General features: G+C 38.8%; 1 protein-coding gene across 1 annotated transcript in view; it reads left to right on the forward strand.

The window, feature by feature from the left end:
- LOC148423857 (neuropilin-2-like) overlaps positions 1-26,232 on the forward strand; it is a 113,531-nt gene that overhangs the window by 28,729 nt on the left and 58,570 nt on the right. Inside the window, exons 3-7 of the mRNA XM_088414710.1 lie at positions 7,381-7,562; positions 14,684-14,911; positions 18,628-18,783; positions 18,877-19,046; positions 26,045-26,200. Coding sequence (XP_088270836.1) covers positions 7,381-7,562; positions 14,684-14,911; positions 18,628-18,783; positions 18,877-19,046; positions 26,045-26,200 — 892 coding nt within the window. The remainder of the gene's footprint in view (positions 1-7,380; positions 7,563-14,683; positions 14,912-18,627; positions 18,784-18,876; positions 19,047-26,044; positions 26,201-26,232) is intronic.

Below are 26,232 nucleotides of genomic sequence, written 5' to 3' on the forward strand. Positions count from 1 at the left end.
ACATTAGGGAGCTGAAATTTCACCCAGATGGTGACAACATGTCAAGGTTTAACATTGCACAACCATCCCTGAGTGTGCCATCCCTTGAATCATGTGATGATGCCAGAATGATGTGGTAGAAAATTACCCCAAAATGGTCAAAACGCTGCACAAGGGTTAAACCAAAAGTCCTATTTGGTGTCCTTGTTCTCCTTGTCCACTATCTCCAATGCTGATCTGAGACGGCCACACATGCCCATAAAAGCAGAGCCGTGATGGACGCTCCCCGAGGCCCCGAAGCTCGTCTGATCCATAACTCTAAAGTGTGTGTCTTTGTGTTTGTGTGCTCCTGTAATTTTGATGGACGATCCCGATCAATATATGTTAAAGCCATAATGAGGCATTGATTAATTGTCCAGGAGATTACACTTGGACCAAGTTAGAAAAGACACACATGGGCACACACAGATATCTGTAATTAAAATCACTTTGAGAACTCCAAACAAAAAATACTGAAATAATTTGATGACTCTGTGATGGACAATTGTAACCTCAGCCAAAGATGATTGGCAATTGGCTGATGTTTTTCCATTATTTGCCACACTTGTATCATGATTTATTACGCATACATCCATAGTATTGTCAAATCATCAAGTCTTTTGAAAAGATCATTCTGCAAACCTTAATTTTTCCAAGTAATGATTTGGGAACAATGCAAGGAAGTTGTGAGACTTATTGACCTGGATGTCGCTATGCTGTATTTTCGACAGTGAGCCTTATACAGTGCATGAAATAACTTAATTGCCATGTAAATTATTAATTTTCTACAGGAATAAATACATATTTTTTATTATTAAAAATTTTAAAGCACCTTGTTTGAAATAAATGTTTCTAGAAATGTGTTTTTGAATAAACAAATGATAAAGTTTTTGCTTGCTATTTGTTTAAAAACACGTTTAATATTTAATTGAATCATAATTATCTTGTGTGAACAGTCTTTTATTGTAATCAAAGTATTTTTTTCCCATTTTACTTCGTACTTTCCACAAATAATCTTTATTCTTAATTTCTGATGGTCTTTGAAAAGAGTTTGACTAACTTATCTTTAGTGCAGCTCCATCTAGTGGATGTATGACGCAACCTCAGCCACTACTGTAACTTCTATGCGCCTTATAATGCGGTGCGCCCTATAAATAAAAATGGTTTTAAAATAGGCCATTAATTGCCTTATAATGTGGTGTGCCTTATAATGTGGAACGTACGGTACCCACAACCTAAGGTCACAGTTTTGTTTTTTTTAAATATGTATAAAACACATAGTGCAGACATAAAAAAACTGTCATTGTGTTATTTATTTTTTTTAAATGAGGGTTGCCCCTGCAAATTGCAATAAATAAGTACATTGACTACATAAATGGTGAAAAATCTGCATGAAAATGATACCTACTGAAACAAAGTCTGTTTTGGTTAGAATCTTTAAAATGAAGCGGCCAATTAATTGATAGTCAGTGTTATTTTCTGCCAGAAATCAGAATCAGCCAAGAAAAAAAAAATCCACATTGGTCTGGCACTTATAACTAAATTATTTTTCTCATGGGAAGAATACCTTTAAAAAGAAAATGGCTGCCCCCCCCCCGAGATGGCCAAAAAAAAGGATGAATTTTACCACTAAATTCAAATTCTATTTAAACAATATTAATCAAAACTAATAGGGCCTTATATAACATATTGCAAGGAAAAACTTCTCCAAAAGACAGCTTATTTTTTGTTGTTGTTTTCCTGGTCCGTCATTAGAAAAAAACGACCTCCCACAAAAGCACCACATTATCCAAATTTTCTGTCAACATGTAATCCACAGCAACCCGCCGGTCTTTCTTGCAGTATCTTAAATGCTTGGGAAACACGATTGGCTTTTTTCATCATTCCCTCCCTACAAGCAAGCCAAATCCTTTTTCTACACCCCTTGATAACCAATGAATTTCAAGGAAAACGTGTGAAACAAATTCCCACTCCTCGTCGTTCCCGTCGGCAAGTCTGTGCAACGAACCCGCGGGCTCTGTGGAATATTTGCATTTTTTTTTTTTTTCTGGGTTTGTGGAGGGCAAGGAGAGAGCGATGATGGGATTTCAACAGCGTGTTAGAAGCTGTGTTCCTCCCACGCAGAATGGATTGAAGGAAACCTGCAGCTCATCTCGGGATGCATGCGAGCCACGGGCAATGTGCGTGGATCTCTGTGCCTACAGTGTGTGCGCGCACTTAAACGCCGATGCCGGCTCCTCACTGAGGGCCCGGAGCCAAACGGGTAAGGGAGGACGGGGTGAGGAGCGAAGGTGGGAGGGGCTGGAGGACACCTGTGGCTGTCAGTCCAACAGGAGCGAAGGCGGTGTCATGTTCTCACTTAGCTGAATCTGTAAACATTTTGCCTTCATTTGGACCTCACGTCATCAATTCAAAAAGTCTTTGTTTTGAACGGAGGGAAGGGCGTGTGCTTTTCTCTTGGAGCCCGGCTTTGATGTCATGGGAGACTGTTGGAGCAGCAGAGGTTTTCAATTTGGATATATGAAAGTGAGGGACGGAAGTGAGGACGCCGCATCGTTAAAATGACACCGTGTCCCCAAATTTTGCATGATCGCATGCTAGAAAGCCTCTTTTCATCTGAATTCGTACAGCTACAAGCAAAATCATACTGAAAAGGCTCTTTTTTTTTGGTTCTGAGCTTCTCTCCATTTTTAAATCTTAAAAAAATCCATATGCATTATTTTTATTTCTATCCGGTGTAGCATACAAATAAGATGTATTGTCAATCCTCATCATATTCAAATATATGGCTGTCAAGTGTATATTACGTTTTTCACTTTGCATATGCAGCATATATTAAAATCACAGCTTGATATGGCCCACAATGCTATCTAATAAAGTATATAATAATAATAATAGAAGACAGTGTAGTAGACAGTCTTAGAAAATCAAATTAGTCTCATCACCTTTAACGGAAATGCTTGAATTACCATATTTTCCACACTATTAGGCGCACCTAGAAGCATTTGATTTTCTCCAAAGCTGGCAGTGCGCCTTATAATCCGATGCGCCATAGTCGGCTCATAAACCGCAAGTTTTCATGTTTTGGGGACGAAAAAATAAAATAACTTTAGCGCAGCTCCATCTAGTGAATGCATAATGCAACCCCAGCCACCACTGTAGCTTCTATTCTATGCGCCTTATACATGTAAACAGTTTTAACATAGGCCATTCATTGACGCCGCGCCTTATAAAACGGTGCACCTTATATTGCGGAAAATATGGTAGTGGTTAGTTTTTTAATAAATACATTATATAGCTAATATGTAATTTCTTGCTTGAATGATTGAAAACGAAAAAAAAATACAGACATATCTGACATCTTTCTTTTTTTTATTATGCGACCCTCAGAGGAAAAAGTTTGGACCCCCCCCCCCCCGCTGTAATAGTAAAATAAGACTCAATTTACTAACATATACAAATCCACAACATCTTAATTTTCTGGATTTACTAGTAATACTAATTTGGGAGTTTAAAAATTGCTGTTGTGACCATTTACTTTCCCTCAACAAATAAACCATCCATCCATCAGCAATCCTACATCATAGATCCTACAATTATATATTTATATATTTATATATATATATATATATATATATATATATATATATATATATATATATATATATATATATATATATATATATATATACACACAATTTTCAACATTTGTAGAACAAGTTGCAATTAGATGCACACCAACATTTTCAAGAACGTCATTGTGGTGATTTGTACGTGTGTACATAGCTCACGCAGAGATCATAATTCATCATTATTCATCATTATATTGTCATATTCTCTGCACTTGTTGGAGCAAAGTCCAGCCTAACAGCGATTAACTTTCTTTCCAGTTCCCTATTTGTCATGAGAAAACACACATAGTCTTACAGCGGCACGGCAGAAAATAAGTAGGTGAGGAAAACGTAATTATAAGTGTGACTGGGGTGCGCAGTAGGCCGTGTCCCACACTTTAATTGCTGCAATTCTTTTTAAGAAATCTTCGGGAAAAACACCCCAGAAATGCTCGGTTCTTACGTTTTAATCCAACTTCTCTCACTTGACTCTCCCACACAGCGATTCTTGAGTGACTGACAAAAGGTTGCAGGAGCTAAAAGATAATCAAATGATGGAAAGAGGATATGGACACATCGGCAAACACAAATAAGATTTAGTTATGTTTAATTTTACACTTGATGGCATGCACGATTAAGAACCAACTATCTGTATACCATATTTTCCGCACTATAAGGCGCACCGGATTAATAACACCCATCTTCAATGAATGAGCTATTTTAAAACTGTCGTCATATATGCAGCGCACCGCATTATAAGGCGCACAGTATGTTATGCATCCACTAGAGGGAGCCGCACTAAAGGGAATGTCAACAAAACAATCAAAACAATCAGATAAGTCAGTTAAACTTTAATGGTAAAATTAAAAATCCTGTTTCTCACAACTCTGAATAAAAAGCTGTTTTATATAAAAAGGAATACTTCTTGATAACATTAATAGACTGTTGAGATGAATGCCAAGATGAATTATTATACAATTAAATATGAAACTTGTTTTTTTTAATCAAATTGCAACCACAAATCTTACAATATATTATTTTGTTGATTTAAAAACTGTTTATAAAATTGTGTTTTCTGTCACATACTGTACTTATACTTAATGTATAAGGCGTACTGGATTATAAGGCGTACTGTCCACTTCTAAAAAATTGAAGGATTTTTAAGTGCAAATAAATTACGATACTTACAATAAAAAGTCAATTTTCCATTCCTTTTAAGGGGAAACTATCACACGCACACACTCACTCACACACACACTGTGCAGCGTACCACCCTTGGAGCATTCCATAACCAGTTGGCACCTTAAATGATGGGAATACAGGAGGCAGGTAACCTTTGGGAGGTTGCTCACCTGTCTGCAACAATGCACACACATAGACACGGGTGAAAAGACAAAAGCACATGCCGGAATGTGTGCTTAAATTTCACGGAGGCTTTCTTGCTCCTTCCATGAGGGCCGCTTGCCAAAAGTCAGCTGCTTTAGGCTACAGCTCACCCACGACTTTGACAAGTAATACCATCGAAAACTTACGATTGGATGGAATCACACCATTTCGCTTTTTTCCGTTGCATATCGGCAAAGTCAAAACTAAGTGATGAGGACGCGTCGAATTTTTGGCTACTTTTTTGAACACTTTTGGCAAAAATGGACACATAAGATGAGTTTTGAAGCACAGATGTGCATTTTTATATCGGCCCTATTCTTACTTAGAATAATTACCGGAAAACACAGGTGTCAAACTCAAGGCCCGGGAGCCAGATCAGGCCCACCACATCATTTTGATGCTGATTTGACTTCAGGTTCTTGCTAAAATACTACATTTTAAAAAAATTGGGGGAAAAAAAACCCCAACCGTTTTAGGTCCTATTCTCTCTTTTGAACAGTTTTTTACTGACCTCTGTTTTCAAGCTAGCTACGTGTGTGACGAACTTGACCATTTATTTGACCTTACAGTTATAAACTAAAACTACAATAAGGTCCACGATAAGAATGAGTTTGACACCCCTGCGTAACGGGACGAATTAGAGGGCAGATTTCAGTTGGCTGTTAGCAGCCAGTGCCTGTTGTAGCTAACAGCAGCTCGAGTTAGCTGAGTTTCTAATAGCATTAATTTCAATAGAAGAATTGAGCAGCCTGAACCAATGTTCGAGTCCATCCTTGTTCACGCGCAGGAATATTACTAGAGGATCGTGTAAAAGTCATGATGTCTCCAGCTGATTCAATTAAGAGTGCACCGGTTAGATTACACAGAAAGATATTCCATTTGACTTGTTATGGTCTTTTGGCATACACACATGTGCGGGATTCCAATCAATCAATAAAAGCTGACATTTACATTACATTTACATTGACATTTCACAAAGATTGATGGTGAAATGACTTTGATATTTTACTTAATTACCATAATGACCCATCTTGTCACTTATGTTTAGAATAGCTAATCAAATTCTGTTATATGCTTGTGGTCATTATGCCAGTCTATCAAAATACAGACTGCCTTTGTTACCGTTAATTATTCTAACATTTACCACAAAAAATGGAGCACATCACAATGTGTCCCCTTTGAAAGGGCATTAAAACACTGAACAATAATAATAATCAGAGCCGCATTATGTTGTTTTATTTCATTTTCATCTATTATTTACAGAACTGATGTGTGTACACCACACACAGTCTGTCTCCCAAGTTAATTGTCTGATGCTAGGCGATGACCAAAGAAAGTTTTATTATTATTTTTTTTTTTCGGTTTCAGCCCAACATCTTCGTTTTGGTGCAGCCTGACTAATTACAAGAGTTTTTCTATGCGTTCTACTCAAGTGTTACTGTAATGAAAGCTTCCAAGTACTATCGATTTATTTCCTGAGTATGATGGCATAAAAGCAGACTTTCTTTGAGGGTTCCTTCGCTGATCACGCTGGACAGATGTAAAAAGCTCAATAGAAGAGCAATTAACATGAGTGTGGTCAGGACTGATCGATAAAGTAGCTAAAGATGTGCAAATAGACTCCAAATGTACTTATTAGGTCTTCTGGTCTCTTGGTGAGAATGGAATTAAGTCAACTTGCAATCAAACTTGATGTTTGATTGAACACTCCTGCTGCGCAGTTGCGAAATAACAAAACTGAATGAATTTAAAAAAATGGTTTCAAACAAATAAAACACACGATTATAACACAACATTGATCATTATTAAACGTGTGCTACATTTCATGGAAGCACAATCCAATTTGGGTATATGCTCGTATTAGAGAGCTACACAAGAAGCGTATATATTTTTTAATTTAAACATGACAATTTAAACTAATTACTTCAAACTTAGTAGGATTTTTTCTCATTAAACCATGTTGTATTTCATTATGTACTCTCTATCTTTGGTATTAAACTAATAATAACAGTCTTCTGAAATATGCAATGGGGATTTTGTGCAATCCTCAGTTTATGTTGCACGGCACTTACAATATGTGTACTGTGGTGTTTATTATGGGATGCCTGAATTATATATCTTCCCCTGCAGCTGCAATAACAAAAGCACAGTTCTGCTGACAGTGAATATTGCAGTCAAATACATTTCTGCCCCCCCAACCCTTTTTTTTTAAACCTCCTTCAGAAATGTTGCACTGAGGTCACTGATGATATCATTCTAATAAATGGGAACATATGACAGTCACTGAATATGTTAGATAGGGGAAGCTCCGCCCATAATCCCTCCCCAAGATGATTTTGAATAGATATATTTTTGTCCTTTGTAGGTATGACTACGTTGAGATCCACGACGGCAATTCCGAGTCAGCCGACTTACTGGGAAAGCATTGCAGCAACATCGCCCCAGCACCAATCATATCCTCCGGACCCGCCCTCCACATCAAGTTTGTTTCTGACTATGCCCACCAGGGGGCTGGCTTCTCGCTACGCTACGAAATTTTCAAAACTGGTAAGCGGATTTCACTTCAAGATCGTCATCATTACTAATACTTGTGCGGTGTTTTGTCCATCCCTTTGATCAAAGGCATTTCACATCAAAGTCAAAGCATTGAAAGAACACAATAGGGAGCTGAAACTTCACCCAGATGGTGACAACGTGAAAGTTTGAAATGACGCGACAACTTGGTTATCACACCACTACTCCCTTGGATAAAATACTGCACGAAAGACGCGGAAAAAAAACGAGCCAAAAATGGTCAAAATAATGCAGACGGGTTGAACTCAATCCTGGTTGACAGGAGTTTTTGTAAAAGATTTTTAACTGGTCTACTAATAAAGTTTTACTGACATAGGTTGTTTTGCTGACATTTCCTTCTAGTGGACGCACAACGCAACCCCAGCTACAACTTTAGCTTCTATTATAGGCGCCTTATAATGCGGTGCGCTTTAGTGCAGAAAATACAGTAACTCAAACGGGGACCCTTAAGACCCCTTTTGACTACCCACACGAGACCTCTCAGCCCTCAATGGCCCTCTGTCTGTGCGAGCATGACATCTTATTGTGCGTGTTAGCGATGGATCCCCTTCACGCCGTTGTGGGTCAGGCAAAGTGAGACCAATTGAGTTGAAGGGCGAGCGAGACACACAAAGGGGCGCATGGCGTCTTCGGCCATCTCGTTCGGTTCCCCCTGAAAGCATTCCGCACATGCCTGTTTAATTGAGTCCTGAGCCCTGAGAGACAGCGTCACACACATGGCGGGCTGAGGTTACTAACACAACACGCGTGCTCGTCCAAAAGGATGCGTCTCACTTTCGGCGAGCAGCCTGCGGGGATTTGCTCCGTGTGTGTCTTTTGCCACTCCATTCCCCTCAATCGACTTTGGGATGAGTGTGTGACTTCACGCTTGGAAGTCTGCCGTCCCGGTTGCCGTTGTTAACATGGAGAGATGAAGATCATGTGATAGCGCTTTGGATCATTTTTGGATTGATGGAAAAAAAAAGTTGAAATGCGCAAGTTTGCAGTTGATACAAGATGCTTTTAAGTCAAAGCAGATTTAAGAAATCCGCTGTGTTATTTTTTACCGTTTCTTTGCTTGGGTTCCAACAGCCATACTTTAAAACATATGTCCATATATCCATCTCGGCTTTTTCCACAGTATACTCCTGATTCACTTTGTTCCTTGAGGTGTATATACATTCAAATACCAAAAGTAATCAAAAGCTGTCTTCCTACAATGTGATATATCATGCTTTGTTTTTTGACTATAAGCCACAACATTTTTCTTATTATTTGAGCCCTGCGGCTTATAGTACAAGATTCAAGATTCAAGTTTTATTGTCATAGGCATAGTAATGCCACACAATGAAATTCTTATTCCGTTTACTTCTCCCGAGCAGACTACGTTCCATAATCGAGCGAATAATAAGGTAGGCAATAATACAAAAACAAAAAGACAATAATAGAGCAAAAAGGGCAGTAATAATGAACCACTAATAAATGAATAGACTTACATTCTGAGCATGTTATGAAATAGATTGAGTCAAATAAACTGTATACAGTACTATGAAATAAAACTGAAAAGATTTGAATCAAAAGCTGTGTTTAAAAAGAGTTTTAAAAATATAGTCTAAAAAAAAGGCTTTTCTACTCAATTTTTGCTTATATACTGGTGCGGCTTATAGTATCAATCTAAAAAGAGGTGCCATCTCTCCTTAACATCGTGTTCTTGTCATATAACACCTTGAGGGGAGTTATGGTAAGGTTCACAGAAAAAAAAATGTCGATCAGTTTCTTTGGCAACCGTTATGACTTTTCCAAATGAAAACCCTGAGTTACACGCTGTAATAAAGCAAACTCTGTGCACAAGGAGCTGCGGTTGAGATTCGAGGGATGTCCAAGCATTTATTCAAGCAGTTTTTGCTCAATAACTTTTCAAAGTGTGTAGCACACCGTCTCCTACTCCACGGCTAAAAAGCAGAAATTGGATGTGTGCTTGTGTGTCTGCGTGTGTTAGCATGTGTGTGTGTGTGTGTGTGTACCTGGCAAAGAGGGAACATTTTGAACATTCAAGCTGCTGGAAGACGGCTAACAAGATCTTGTTATCCTGCAAGGTGCAACTCACCGTCTGCTTGTGTGGGTGACTGTATTTTATATACATGTGTCAGGATGAAAGTGTGTGTGCGCGTCATACACACCTTATGTAGTCTCATTACAATGTGGCTCCTTGTGCTGTTCCTGTGATTTTCACCATATTTCCTTAACAATAATAAGTAGGGTTAGTTTTCTTTTTTGTGTGTTAATATGATTTACAATGTCAATGTATTATATTAGATTTTTACTTTTGTTTTAGGGGCCCAAACTTTCAATCGAGGTATTTGTTGTGATTTTTTTTATTCATGTTTTTGGCTAAAGGAGTTATGTCAAGTAATGGATAACTTTTTTCTTTTTTTAATCAATCGTTTGGCTAAATGAGGGTTTAAAAAGGCACTAAGTTAAACGATAAGTTTATTTAATCAATTACTTTAGATATGGAAGTAATTGATTACTATAGGACTTAACTCATTCAATCCCAAAGCCGTGTTTTTCTTTTTTCTTTTTAATGAGTCCAAACATTCAAATTCAGTTTATATCTCTTCAAATGTTTGCTGAAAGAAAGTTCTAATAATGGCTGATACTTTATGAATTAAGTATCTAAGTAATCAATTTATTTAGGTAATTAAGTACTAAGTAATCCATTAATTTAGGTGATGAAGTTCTAAATAAAGGTATTTAAATTGGTAAGGTAATTGTTTATTTTGCGTAACTATTAAGTACTAAAGTAAATTAAGTACTGATGTACTAAAGTACTTGATTACTGTAGGTACTAAAGTAATCACCTCATTACCTCAGGTAATCCTTTACTTTAGTACTTGATCCACATTTGGCCAAACACCTGAACAAATTTGAAAAAAAAAACATGAGGACCTGAGACGGAATTTCTTGACTCTTTAAAAAAATACGTAAAAACACGTCTTTGGTATTGAATGAGTTTATTTAAAATACGTATGTGATGTAGCATCTGGTAGAGTCTGGTCTTTCTCTTAACAAATATTTTCCCCATTGTACAAAGCGTGTCATGGATCCGTCTCGCTGTGTGTATTAATGATTTTTCTCCCCTGCTTAGTCCTTCATCCCTAAGAGAGGATGACTTTTTTTTAGAGAGGGTCTCTATCCTAATCCCCGTCTGTGTTAGGGGAGATTGTCTCACTGGTGTCCTAATGGAGAGACATTTGCCGGCTGAGTAAGAGTCTAGTCAGAGTGGAAAGGGCTTTGTTGGCAGATGTTGAAACACGTCTACCACCAAAATATCATTTCTCGCCATTTGCTTTCTTTTTAAATCTTCACGACATTTGCTATGTGATGCAAATATTGGATGGAGAAAATGCATTGAAAAGTTGGCAATGCACAAAAAGTGCACAAATACAATAAGAAAGTGTTTACACTTCTGTTACTATGGTTTCTGGAGAAGAGTTACAACCAATACACAGACAATCCTGCTGGGGCAGCCAATCAAATCCTGCTGTCTAGGCAGTGTGCCCCCAGCTGTTATTGTGACCCAGAATTCGCCAGACACATGCGCACGCTCTCGCACACGGACACACACACACACACACACACACTTACAGTACTTACTGTACATGAATGCACAGATGTAGGATGAGCCATTGCAAACAAAGGCATGTCTGCACGACAGTCTCACTCACACGCTCACTCCATTATTGTTGCGCAAAGTACTTTACTGTACGATATGTTCACACGCGCATTGTTTTTCTTAATCCAGATCACTGTGCATCATTTCTCAGTCCAATGCAATCAAGTTGAATCCAGTAGTCTGGCCATTGTTTACTATCACCATTTTAACCATAACAATTTTAGCAGCTTTATAAAATGCAACAATGCGTCAACTTTAAAACGGCAACAAGCTGCACATAAAACTTCCGGACATGTATTGTGCCTCAATATGTATCAAGTATAAATCATGGCCATGGTTGTGAGCCCTTGAATCCTTCTGGCAAAAATACACTTTCCTGTGTTGTTAGTTCAAAAACAAAGTTGGCAAACATCCTTTAGATTAGTCCAATTAATTTCTAATACTCATGTCAAAGGATAGAATGGAATAGAATAGAATAGAAAGTTTTTATTGTTGTTGCATAGCTGGAAATTGGGAGCACTATGTTGTCAATCCAAAATCAAAGTCGAAAAACCACATTTAAATGAGTCCAATGCCGAATTAGACTCCTCATATCATATCATGTCATATCATAGTATAGTATAGTATAGTATAGTATAGTATAGTATAGTATAGTATAGTATAGTATAGTATAGTATCATAGTAATATACGAAATTGGGAGCACTGTGTTGTTAGTCCAAAATCAAAGTTGAAAAACCACATTAAAATTAGTCCAATGCGGTTTAAACTCGTATTAAATTATAGAATAGAATAGAGTGTTTTAACTGATATTGTATTTCTGGTATATAATGAAATTAGGAGTGCTGTGTTGTTAGTCCAAAATCAAAGTTGAAAAACCACATCTAAACTTGTCCAATGTACTTTTAGACTCATCAAATTATAGAATAGAATGCCTTTATTGGTCCATATTAAATCAATATTAACATGAAATAAAATAAATATCAAGGCATGTAGTTTAAATGAAGTCTGCTGTTTACAGTCCCCCGGGATCACACATCCAAAATCTACCCAGCAACATAAACCACAGTGCAGTGCAACAGCATTCTTGATGCAGACTGGAAATGACACAGACAAAACAAGGAAGATACAACTCAATGTGAAGAATGACAAACTTAATATTTTTCCTGCTTCTCTTCATTACGGTACATACAGGAGTATTGTCATCTTCAAAAGAAGAGCAACAAGGTGGAAATACGGGTTAAGAGGGCATGAAAGGAACATATCACATGTGAAAGGAGGGCAGAAGTGTTTATGTGATGTGCATGAACTTGAAGTAATGAGGGAGGGGGGCTCTGGGGGGGGGCAAATTGCTGCTGGCAACCAAACTGGTCAGGCGATCTCACACACACACACACACACACACACACACACACACATGCTTACAGTCATGCTGACCCACATTACTGTGGGGGTGAGGTGAAGGTGTGTGTGTGTCTGATGTCATTACAAGTGTGAGAAGGTCGAAAACAAAACAGATTGATAAGTAGGACAGACCAAGTGACACGTGATGTCACTCAATGGTTACTGTTTAGTTATTTTCTGCTGTTTCTGTTTCCATATTTTCTGCACTATAAGGCGCACCTGCAATGAATGGCTTATTTTAAAACGGTTTTCATATATAAGACGCACTGCATTATAAGACATGTAGAATATAAGCTACAATAGTTATTGCGTTATGCATCCACTAGATGGAGCTGCGCTAAAGGGAATGTTAACAAAACAATCAGATAAATAAGTCAAACTTTTCAATCCGACATTAATAAATAGATGATTTCTGGAAAGTACTGTCTGAAGAATGGGAAAAATACTTCTTGGTTACTTTAAAAGACTGTTTAGATCAATGCCACAATGAATTATTATTAATTATTATTAATCAAATTGCAACCAAAAACCTTGAAATTATTGCTTTGTTGATTTAAAAACAGTTTCTGCCTTTATTTAAGAAAATTGTGCTTTCTTATGCAAAATCCTGCGGTTTTTGCACCTTGTCCTAATATAAATCGTGTCAAAAATTGAGCATATATAGCATATCATAATTTCAAACAGGCTGTTATCAAACTTTAAATTATAAACAATACATCCATAACTGAAACTCATAAAATCTGACATGGGAATTGTTATTTTTCATTTTTCGTCCCCAAAAATGAAAACTTGCCGTTCATGCACTATATAAAGTGCACCAGATTATAAGGCAAACGGTCAGCTTTTGAAAAATAGATGTGCCTTATAGTGCGAAAAATACAGTACTCGCTTATGGCCTAGCGCAGTCCTTCTCAAATAGTGGCATAAGAATGGTGCATATGACTTTAGGGAAATGACTTTGCTTTTGCTATTCGAAGTGGAATTGCTCCTCCAAGTCACCAGGTGGTGCTGCGGCACTCCCAAAAAATTTGGTTCATGCACTGTGTAAGGTGCATCGGATAATATTGTACACTGTAAGCTTTTGAGAAAAACTGGCGTTTAGGTGTGCCTTATAGTGCAGAAAATACGGTAAAAAAAACTACAATCTAGAGTGTATGGTATGTGGTGATTGACCTGATTGTTTTAAGTAAGTTGTCCAAACACTCATCCGTGAAAGCGCCCATATTTGAATACATTTAAACATGCGAGAGGCGCTGCTCTTGAAATGTGTTACTTACTTTCTCTTGATTTTTTCGTGGAAGCAAGCAGTGCAGACACCCAAACAGACCGGAGGGAAATGGGTTACTGTAAGAGGCTTAGACAGCGGCGTGTGTGTATGTTTGGGTGTACGACTATACATGGTTGAGTGAACTGGAATAATGATGCCACTACACCACACCAATTGTGTGTGACGGCACACTGATAGAGGGAATATTACAGGACAGGATTTATTAAAGTGTCCGGATTATTTCAAAAGCCTTATGAACGGGTATGAGACAATTACATGTGTGGTGGTGCGTTTATGTGCATGTTATTGTATTAAAGGGGGAGTCAGTCCCCCCAAAAATTGCTTTACAATAAGATTTTCAACAAATCTTTAAGGGTTGACATTTAACAGACTGATCAAGCACCTTTCAAATACATCTCTAAAACAGTGGTGTCCAGTCCTGGTAGGCCGGTATCCTTACTATTTTATAATCTTCCCCCTCAAACACACCTGACTCAAATCATATGCTAGCTCATTTAGAGCTTGCTGATAAACTAATCATTTGAATCAGGTGTGTTGAAAAGAGAAAGGCGGAAAACACGCAGGATACCGACCCTTCAGGACTGGAGTTTGACATCTATTCAGTCAAAGAAATTCGGTCACTCTCTAAATGTATTCATCAATAAGGTCTTCCTTGACAATATCATATCAAAAGGGGTCAAGAAGTTACATGATATCCCATTATTGTTGATTATTTTTTTTCTTAATACCCATTTCTGTGGTCATCCTAGGTTCTGACTGTTCCAGAAACTTCACAAGTCCCTCGGGTCTGATTGAGTCTCCAGGGTTCCCTGACAAATACCCTCACAACCTAGAGTGCTCTTTCATCATCGTTGTGCCCCCCAGCATGGATGTGAGCCTCACCTTTCTCACCTTTGACCTGGAGAATGACCCCTTGCCCGGAGCAGAGGGGGACTGCAAGTACGACTGGCTGGAGGTTTGGGATGGACTTCCTGGAGGTGAGACAAATGTTTGCTTGTGGGTGAATATAAGGATTTCTTTTTTCTTTTAACACTGAGTCAAAGTAAGGACAAAGTCCATCTTAATCCAGATGTGGTCCATGCACTACTCTGAAATTTTTGTCAAAAATCAACTATAAGGCGCACGTCAATGAATGTCCTATTTTGAAATATAGGGTGCACCACATTATAAAGCGCATAGAATAGAAGCAACAGTAGTGGCTGCGGTTGCGTTATGTATCCACTAGTTGTGTGTTAGCAGCTTTTGTTAACCAAGGTTGTGCCACATTATTTTCATTAAAAGAAGCAAGCAGACCGAACCAACGTCTGAATCCATCTACGTTTACAAAGAGGGGCATTAAGATGAGATTTATTCAGTGTTAAGAATCCATCAAGTGATCCAGTTTGTTTTGTTTACCTACCTGTGTTATATTATTTTGAAATATCTGCCTTTATTCTGGAAGGCCACGTTGCATTTCCTGTTTATGCTCTCTGTTCGTCATTTAGCTTTTAGCAGTGTTTGTGTTAGCCAGGGTTTTTTGAAGAACTCTTCAAGCGCTTTCGTTTTTAAGTGTTCGTTATATCTCTCGCTTTTAATCTGGAAGCCCACGCTACATTTACGTTACCTCTTTTTAACTTTAACTTCCAGAGCGTCCCCTACCTCTCACCCAAAGTCAACTTGGATAATCTCCAGCTCACCTGCGGTTCAAATGAGAAGCTTGGTAGAAGATGTAGAGGAATGATTTTAGAGTTAAGACTTTGGAACAGTAATGTGTGAATGAGGTTCCAGCTATTTTGCAATGGACTCCACTTTGTGAAGTGAAATGAAAAGTTTTCTCCCTGCCTACATCTGTATTGATTTACTTGGAATGCCGACTATTTTCGAAACTATGCGTTGGTTGATAAAAGCTGAGCTTCCAGGCAAAACGTTGGCACCTACTTTGGAGAAACCACATATGTGTTCAGGGGGGAAAATAAAAGTGAGAGTTGTTGAGTGGAGGGAGAGAAAGAAAAAAAATAGGAGGTGAAGGGGTTAGGATATTTCTGTTCTTGCTGCTGGAATTACTGGAGAGAGTTTAGAGGGACAAATCCTCAGCACAGAGAGACTGGATAGAGTTTCAAGAGATGGAGGAGGAAAAAAGGAAAGGGGCGCAGGGGAAAGAAAGGATATGTTAAGATGAAAAAGCGGAGGCCAGAAGATCTCTGGTTTGCCTCCAGAAAGTGGATGAGAAAGAAGAAAATGGAAGGATTCCAAGGAAGATGATGTTTCGGAGAAGAACAATTATAAAATAAAAACATGCAAAAACAAGAGGCCTAAAAACACTCAGTCGACATAATTGCGCTAATTAATAATAATAATGTAATAATTAATTATGTTTGATTACACGAAACATCAATAATCACTTACCTAGTCAACCAAAAATCCTTAGAAAAATGTAAAATCCAAATCCAATACTTTTTTTTTCAAATGGTGATTAACGTTCATTCCTCAAAGCAGCAATAATATTTCTGGCTCAATATGAACCCGAGGTGTGAATATTTATCTAAAAGTGTTAAAAAATATGTATGTGTGTATGTGTGAACCTACTCAAAAACTTGTGCAAACAAAAACATGACATCAGATGTCAGGAATTTGAGACAATTGAGTGAGATGACACAAAAGTTTGGGAAGGAAAGTGAAACGTTGAAAAGGAAGGAAATGCAATGGAGGAGATCGAAAGGTGAAGGACTTTGGATTTTAGTGCTTCCAGTCAACAAGAGAGGCAGGAAAACATCATGAAAATGTGGTTGAGTACACATATTCAAATCAACACTGTAAAAAGTTCATTCGGATTTATGCACATACCTTACATTACAAAGATAGTCATACATTTTCATCTTTATGCCATAAAGCTCTTCCGTTCTTACGATAATTTGTGTGTGTGTGTTTTTTTAAGTGTATTTTTTCCCTCCCAATGCTATCAGGAGAAGAGTTATTACTATTGTTTGCTCAAGAGGCCTATTTCACATATCCACCCATTCCGAAAGAAAAAAAAAAAATCAATAGCACTGATCGATTGCCGGCTGTTTTCTCATCTTCTACCTCCTCCACAAGCTTCAACGTGTGCGCGTCTGTGTGAGGAGCATTCAGTGCTTACGAATGTGCCATCCTTGTTGGGAATCCTTCGCACAAACACGCACACAAACACACACAAACACATACACACCAAGTGCACCCCAGGGCTTGAGATCACGCTCATCTGTTTGTGTTGACATATACAAGTTGCTGTTGCAGAGAAGACGACAGTAGATGCATCACTTAGGTCCTTGAATTTACACACACACACACACAAACACACACTCACACAGACGATTAAAGTGTACAGCGTGAAACCACGTACAGCCTACCTTGTGGGATGCGGGATGAATGATCGGGTGGGAGGTGGTGACAGGGAAAGGTGTGGCCCTGACTATATTTCAGCTGAGGACGGAATTAGAGAGGTTGGGTGGGGATACAATCCAAGAAGGAAAGGATGTTGATAAATGAAAAGGATGATTTATAGATGCTTCCAATGGTACAACTACTATAACTTTGTCAAAAAGCCAAGAAAATGCTTGGAATTTGAAATGTTCTGAGATGATTTTTCAGTAGGTGTTTTATCGATGCTACAGATTAAAGTACTAATGTCGATGATTTATTCCCTTTTTTTTTAATGGCTTGAAGAAAACAGGGCAGTTGTTTTTACATTTGACCTGTCCAACATGTAGGGCCATCACTTTCAAGTTCTCCCTTGGTGTTCATAATCTTTTAATACTATTTGTTCATTCATATTTTTTTTAGTCATATCTCATGACACAGATAGATAGATAGATAGATAGATAGATAGATAGATAGATAGATAGATAGATAGATAGATAGATAGATAGATAGATAGATAGATAGATAGATAGATAGATAGATAGATAGATAGATAGATAGATAGATAGATAGATAGATAGATAGATAGATAGATAGATAGATAGATAGATAGATAGATAGAAATTTGTTGTCAGATACAAGATGTTTGACAGATTCTTTATTGATATACAGGACATGCTAACCTCGTGTGATTCAAATTGGTTCACAAAAATACTAGTTACCTTGTCCAAGTTGCTATATTTTTGTGTAAAGTGGTCAATTAGGTCACCAACTAACTATAAATATCTATAAAATATTTCACAGAATAGTTAGCCTGTATGAGCTAGCATTAGCGAACACCACTCCCTTAGCTAACTTACTTTAGCGAGGGTCAGTGCCAAATTATCTTTCTATCTAGGCTACACTCTGGACTGGTTGATGGTTGATCACAGGGTCCACAGTTCACACTCAGATTCACACCAATGGAGACTTTGGTCTTCAATTACATCACTAAACGATCCATAAAGTATTTGCGATGTCTGCAACAAAGTCAGGCGAGGTAACCACTACAAACGTCAGTGACTCATGGGGCTTGATTGGCGCACAAACCGGTCGGTGATTCATTCAGGCAAAGGACTGGTTGTGGTTTTTGACGTCATATGTCATATGGTTTGAAGCAGTGGTTCAAAAGATATTAAAAAAGGCCTTCACTTCTCAGTATGTCAACATGTAACAAGAGCGCAAATACCCAATAGAATCGGTGCGATGGAAGGGATTGAATGCATGGGTGTCATTTATCTACATTGATTGAAACGGTTTCATTCTTTCTGATCCCCAGTGGGACCACTGATCGGTCGATATTGCGGAACTATGGTACCGCCCGAGATCCAATCATCAACGGGGATTCTCTCCCTTTCTTTCCACACCGACATGGCTGTGGCTAAAGACGGCTTTTCGGCGCGCTACAACATGACCCACAAGGAAGTCAGTGAAAGTAAGTTGAAGGAAAGTTCTATTTATTTTTTTATTTTTTATTATTTATTTTTGACAACTAAATTCCCGTACTAAAAATAAGCTTTTCTCCCAGCATTCCATTGCAGTAACGCCTTCGGCATGGAATCCGGAAAGATCACAGATGAACAGATCACAGCTTCATCCAGTTTTTATGATGACAACTGGCTGCCACATCAGGCCAGACTCAACTACAACAACAACGGATGGACGCCCAACGAAGACAGCAACAGAGAGTACATACAGGTACAGAACAAAATGTATTTTTGCATTCAAAAATAGCAGCAGTGCAGTCATATTCCCGAATCGCAGAAACCTACTCATATCAGAATGGAAATCTCAACCCGAAAGAGATTGCATTGTTATTTTCGCAGCGTATTTGTCCTTGTGCCGGCAGGTCACACATAATAACTCTCTATTGCTATATTTGTAGCCGTAGGACGGCGCGAGCGAGAGTGGGTGGCGTGGTGTTATCAAGGTTTAGCAGCTCGATGCTTCGGTAAGGCATTGTTTACTGTGTTCCATCACAGTGCCAACTTTGTGCCAGCTACTTGCCAAGCCTGAGTTATGAGCTTGTCTGGTTCACGGGGGGGAATGGGAGTGTGAGGTTCACGCTCCGCTTAGACAGAAATGGATTCCGCTCAGCCAACGAGACCCTCCTTCGTGACACCCCTTCTGTAAACAATAGATTATCTTGTTGGGTGTCACCTTCCCTCAGCCTCCCAAAGGCGGCCCGGGTCTGCTTTATATTAGATGATTTACAAGATCTTTATTCCTCCCTAATGCATTTTCAATGACAGCACTCTACCCATGCGAACGATCAGCGGGCGTATGGATCGTACTTTAAACACAAAAGGATACGAAACGTAGTGAGCCATTTTCATTGGGAAAAAGTTGATATTTTGTCTATAATTAATTTGCTGGCTTCGTTTTCTTTCATGTAAAATGAATTCCTTTAACCGTGTGTGCAGTAGTTTGACCATGTTTGGGTCATTTTCTTCCACATCATCATCTCGTTAGTTTAGCCAGGGAATGGCACACTCTTGGTAGTGTGATAACTAAGTGGTTGCGGATGTTGAACCTTGACCTGTTGTCACCATCTGGGTGAAATTTCAGCTCCCTCTGTGTCTTTTTTCAATGGTTTCTTTTGATGTGAATTGCCTTTGATGTTAAGATAAAAGGATTAGATAAACTACCGCAGAAGGTTTATAAACACATTTTGCCACTTACTGAAGACTGCAAACCATTGAAAAACGACCAATCCCGGCTCACCTGTTTCTGGTTGTGCGCCATCATTTTCTCTGTACCGTCATTGTTTGGATTTACCTTTTTCATATTATGGCCCCAAAAAGGAAAGCTGAATTTTCTAGCAAAGTTGGTCCAGCCAATAGGTAAGCCATTATGATGGAAACGAGGCTGAACATCATCAAAATGTCAGAGTTAAGCGAGAGGCCGTGTATTCGGGTAATTATTTAGACATCGAGCGGAAATTTAGGGGTTGGTTCCGGATTACGCGAAAATTTGGGTTATGTCGCCTGCGTGGGAACGGAAATCGTTCGTAACCTGAGGACTGCCTGTAGCTGTACAGTGAAGGCCAAGGTCCGAAACCTGCTGCCAACCTCTGAGTTATCAAATTATTTATTCACAAAGTATGAACTTTTTACAGCTGAAGATTATTATATAAAGTTTAGTATCCCTTTAGAACAAAACAAACAGACAGTCTGCATGACTAATTCCCACTCGTGTCATTCTGTACCCCATAACCTGTGATCATGAACATAGTACAGGAGGTCCACACGACACCCGTAAATGGCACTAGGAGATAAGGTTTCTATGCAAACTTTAACTTCCATTTTTGATAGAGTAAATCTTTAGGCTATGCGTGCGACCATGCATCTCTAATTAACCGATTTCTGGCAAGCTAGTGAAGCGTGGTTGCATTTCAGTCAGAAAAAAAAAAAAAAGAATAAGTAAATCACAAACATTCACCATATCCCCCTGATTAAAGTATTACAACAAGAAACCCATTCATGCGTGCGCGCTTTGGGCTCTCTCTACATTCATTTTAATAGATGGACTTCTTTAGATCTTTACATTTTCATTTGTAGCCAAAGGTACGCAAGTTTTTGCTCCCTGACTCGGTTTCTTAATGGTTGCCTTGTAATACGGATGTATCAAATCTGTAATAGATTTGAACTACAAGTAATAGCCTCGCAGTAGCAAATGTCAGGATTTTACTGTCTTTTACATGAAACACAGGAAGGGAGCGCAGCCAAGAAGTAGCATGAGGTCAAGGTCCCATCAGTCTGCACTTCCTTCCTGTCTTACTGCCCAAGGATATGATGATATATCACATTTTACTGCTCTGGATGTAGTTGTCAAAATGCAAAAGAAGAGCAGACATGAAACAATGCCAGTTGTTGACATTGTTGCTCCTTCCATGTGTTCAGTGGACGTCATGGTGACACTGGTTGAGTTTAATGGTTTGTGACGGTTGGCTGGAAATACAAGCTGTCCTCTCTGTTGTCTTGCTGTCTGTCTGCCGCTGACGACTAGCGTTGTTGAGAGGGTGCTGCCTTCTACCGACAACCTCTGCTGTTTTCATATGTTAACACCCAGCAGTGTGTCGCTGGCTGTGTGTGTGTGCCCTTGGTTTTTGCCATATGGTGGGGACCAAATCCCGGGTTTTACTTTGTGAGGACCTCTTGGGCTTGTGGGGACCATTTTGGTGGAGCTCACAGGTTCAGATTACTTTTTGAGGATCAGGACTCAGTTTGAGAGTATAGGTTTAAATTGGATTTAGGTTGAGGTTAGGCAATTTGTTGTGATGGTAAAGGGTAGGGGCTAGGAAATGTATTACGTCAGTGCATGTCCCCATTATGATAGAAAAACGTCCATTTTTGTGTTTGCGCGTGTTAGTGCGAATGTGAGTGGGGAAACGGCTCCTGTCTTGACAAGCAGCTGTCATGAATGCCATCATGCCCGTTCTCTAAACTTGAATCAGGCACCTTGAGTGTCTGCGTGTGTTGTGTGTGTGTCCTTCCCTGTCTGTGTGAGCGTTTTGTTAATTTGTCTGGTTGTGTCTCAGCATGCCCTTCGGTGTTTGTGTCTGGTTGTGGACATTTGTGTGTTCATGTGTTAGTGTGTAATAGTGTTTCTATATGTATTTGTATGTCCGTGTGTGTGTTTGTCTAATTGTGTGTATGTGTGTCCCTATGTGTGGGTCTGCATGTCTAATAATGGCTCTGGTCCTCTTTGTGTTTTTGTATTCATGTGTATGGCTTTTGTCTGTGTGTATGTCCAAATGTATGTTTGTGTCTTTGTGTGTGTGTGTCCGTTTATGTGTGTCTGCATGTCCAAAAATGTCTCTGGTCCTCTTTCTGTTTTTGTAGCCATGTGTCTGATTGTGTGGCCTTGTGTCTGTGTGTATGTACAAATGTTTATTTGTGTGTTTATTTCTGCACTTGTGTTAGTGTGTACATTGCGTAGGTGCCCAGCAGTGTTTGTTTTTCTCTGTGTGTTTGCATTTGTGTGTCTTCGTGTTGTTGTTTTGGTCATATGGTGATGCTCAATATCTCGGGTTTTACTGTTTTTTTGGGGACCTCTTGTCCTTGTTGGACCCTGTTAGTCCCACACCGCTTTTTGAGGATCAAAACTTAGTTTTGGAGTTTAGGTTTGAATTGGATTTTGAGGTTAGCATAACGGTTAGCGTTCGGAAATCAAATACATTATTTGTTCCGAGATAGTAAGACAAATTTGTATTTTTGTCAATGTGTTTGCATCCATGTGTGTGTCTATGTGTTTGTGTGTTTTTTTTAGAATCCGGGCCCATGTTTTATGTGTGTTCACGAACGTCTATGTACGTGCACGTTTGCATGTGTGTGCATCCATTTTCATGCATCCCCATTTTTGTTTTCGTGTGTGTCCACGCATGTGTCCAAGTTTGTGGGGTTGTCGATGTGTGATAGTGTCTTTTAATGTGTGTGTGTTTGTGTGTCAATGCAGCTCAAGCATGCTTCTTGACAACCCACACAGGCCCCAACTTTTGCACGGTTTCTTTTAAAACTGGTGCATCAGGAACATACGGGCTGCATTTATTACCTCTCACCAGAGCCTAACAAAGTAAAACATGCCCTGGTCTAGTCCAGATTTCGTCAATTCTTTTTTTACATAGACATAATCATGTTTCTGCTCTAACTCTATGCCTACCTCCAAAGCCTGAAAGTTTGTGGGTAGACTTCAACCCCAAATTTAGTTAGTGCCTTCAGACAGAAGAATTTTCCAGATTTAACACCCAGCGTGAAAGGGGCTTCGTACTCTGCTCCATTCGATTGCTATTCTATGTCCTAGCATTGTGGTCGGGCGTGCGGATTGATGATGTGAGTCCTGATGGCCGCGTTCTTCCAACGCTCGTGTGATTGATGAGTAGTCTTTCCGGGGAATCTTCACTTAGCATCCGTCTCGACCTCTCGGCTCTGGCTCGTATTTGGTCTTCACCTCCTCGGCTTTCTTCCCCCCCCCGCCTCGCTCACTCCTCACCTCTTCTCGCCCCCTCTTATGGGTTCTTCTCCTCAGCTCAGGACTATCGATTAGGTGTCTTGGTGGATCTCTGGCTAGTCCTAAGTGAGCAAGTGTGTGTGTGGTGGGAGTAGTCTAAAACACCTGTCTTCCTGACAGGTAACAAACGCAGCATTTTGCCTCCCCCGGTGAGGCGTATCGTACCCTGGTGGGCCGCTCAGCGTTCACGCCGTAATATACACATCACGCGTTCTGCCTGAGCTCATGCTTCCAGTGTCTTTTGTGTTGCTCTTGTTTTCTTTTGACATGTTATCATTATCATCATATTATTATCTGAATGCCAACAATTTAGTTGGCTGCAGAATTTTATTGGAATGTAAATGTAGAAATATGTAAGATTTGTATTCAGACTGGATGGTGGAATTGTTGTTGCAATATTTGCCTCAGTCAGGTGATCTGTATCTCGATATACTGTATTTCTGTCTGATTTAATATAGTCTGTATTCATTTACATTGCAATAATTGTAAATATAGTATCTAAACTGTTTATACCAGGGGTGTCAAAATAACAAATTAATTACAATCAATTAATTACAGTTCTAGTTGAATTTTTAATCTCTAAATTTATGCTTTCTGTATGATGATTAGATCGATGTTTATTGTATCAGGCGTCGTTTGGCTGAGTGGTTTGGCATTGGAAAACAAAGGTCAATCATGCCCTGAAGTGGACACTGATTGGCTTTCATTGTGGTTGGTATAACCTGATGAGTTCCTATTGTAGGTGGAGGGAGGCAAGTTTACAAGTACAACTAAGATGTGAAATTGGAAAAATGACATCTTGAGTGAAATGCAATCTTTGTAAGGAGGGGCTTGCAGTAAAACTTTAGTCTACCACATAAATGCAAAGCACCCAGCTGCAGCTACAGCAACAGCTAACGATACAAATAAAGATGCTAATGTAGTGAGTCACACCGATACCGCAATAAGACAATGACACAGTGTAACTAAATTGAAAAAGGAAAAAGGTGAAATTCAAAAGATTGATTTGATAATAAATACTAGAGCTACACTATAAATTAGTACTGACAAAACAATTAAAAATTTAATTACATTTTCCATAACTAATGCAGATGAATTACATATTCCAAGCTAATAACTTTTTATTTTCCCGTAAAATACTACTGTTGAACCAGACTACTGAATCTTAACTCATTATTATGAGCATTTTTCTTATCATTTTCTCAGAAACACTTTGAAAATCTTTTTAATTTAGTTCTGCCCTTTAACACCATAAATACAGCATGTTTGTTTAATAGTTAGCATCACATTGTGGAAGTTAAAACGCTGTTTTCAACTCACCCACCCTAGACTGACCAATATCCATCAAAATTAAGTGTCTGGCAAGTGGTAATGTTATGTTTACAGTGATGTTAAGACACTACAATATTACCCAACACGGCAATAATAATCCTCCCCTAGAGTTCATATATATATATATATATATATATATATATATATATATATATATATATATATATATATATATATATATATATATATATATATATATATATATATATATAAAATAAAATAAGCAAGGATACAGAAAGTGCTTTTGAGGCTTTACTTTTTGAGCCTAGCTAGCCTATGCTACGTCCCTAATGCATAAAGTGTTCGGACAAAGAGCAGCCGCAAGGTCGAAATCGCAGTTCTGGTAAAATGCCACATATATTAACAGCAGGACCTGCATGCGGCATAGCATCCACAATCAGGCCGGAGAGGTGATTATAGCTATTGTATGGCAGGAAATTAAAATGAGCCCCTGGTCATCGCTATCGATCTGAGAACGAGGGAAGGCAGAAAGGCAGATGAGGAGCATAAAGGAGAATGGGGAAGGTGAGAAATGGTTGCTGAATAGCTGATGTCTGTATTTGCATGTTTATGTCTGTCTTCAGGCACTTTTAACACTTTAGGACATTAATTGTGAGGGCTCTTTGACAGCTTTAGGGTTCAGAGTTACAGACTTGAATTTCAATTAGGTTAAATATAGATTAGTGCAGCTGAAGACTTTTTTTTTTAAGTTCATTTCACCTTTCTTTCTATGAGGGCAAGTTTTAGTGGCCGCGGAAGTCATGTTTTCATTTGTTTGTTTATTTCGTAGCTCTTGTTAGATTTTCTAATATCTGTAATGCAGTCCTTCTCAAATATTGTGGCGTGAGGCGATGCCAGGGTTGCGCAAATGACCCCAGGGAAAAGGAGTAGTTTTTGGCATGTGACTTGGTTATTTTTTTCGGTTTTAGACTAACCCGTGACTGGCAGTAAATAAACACTATAAAAAAAAAAAGTAGTTAACAGCTGTTGAAGTTTGTTTAAATCGCTTTTTTCTTTTGTTAATGTTGAAAAGGATAAACGTTTGGAGGTATTTTCAGGTATTCTTGAACACGTTTCATAGAGAATAATCTTATTTTTCATTTGCTAGGTTACATAAAGGTTTTCTCTTGGTTTTTGCTAAGACTAATTATGAAGCACTGCTTTAAATTATGTTGTTTTTTTTACTGTATTTTCCGCATTATAAGGCGTGTGCCTTATAGTGCGGAAAATACGTTATTATAATGAGTAGGTAGCTTATTGAACATTTGTATAATCGGGTTTTGCCTTTGCAAGGCCAGAGGCTGTAATATCAAACCTGATCCAGATGTTTTTTCTTTCCCTATATCTGCGAACAGGTGGACCTCTACACGTTGAAGGTAATCACAGGCATTGCCATGCAGGGCGCCATTTCCAAGGAGACGCAAAAGTCATACTATGTGACGACTTTCAAGCTGGAGGTCAGCACCAATGGCGAGGACTGGATGGTTTACAGACACGGCAAGAATCATAAGGTAGGGTCAGAGCCCACCCACACTCACATAAT

The sequence above is a fragment of the Hippichthys cyanospilos genome, chromosome 5, assembly GCF_059441005.1.
Source record: "Hippichthys cyanospilos isolate Australia breed blue-spotted pipefish chromosome 5, RoL_Hcya_1.0, whole genome shotgun sequence".
Lineage (NCBI taxonomy): Eukaryota > Metazoa > Chordata > Actinopteri > Syngnathiformes > Syngnathidae > Hippichthys > Hippichthys cyanospilos.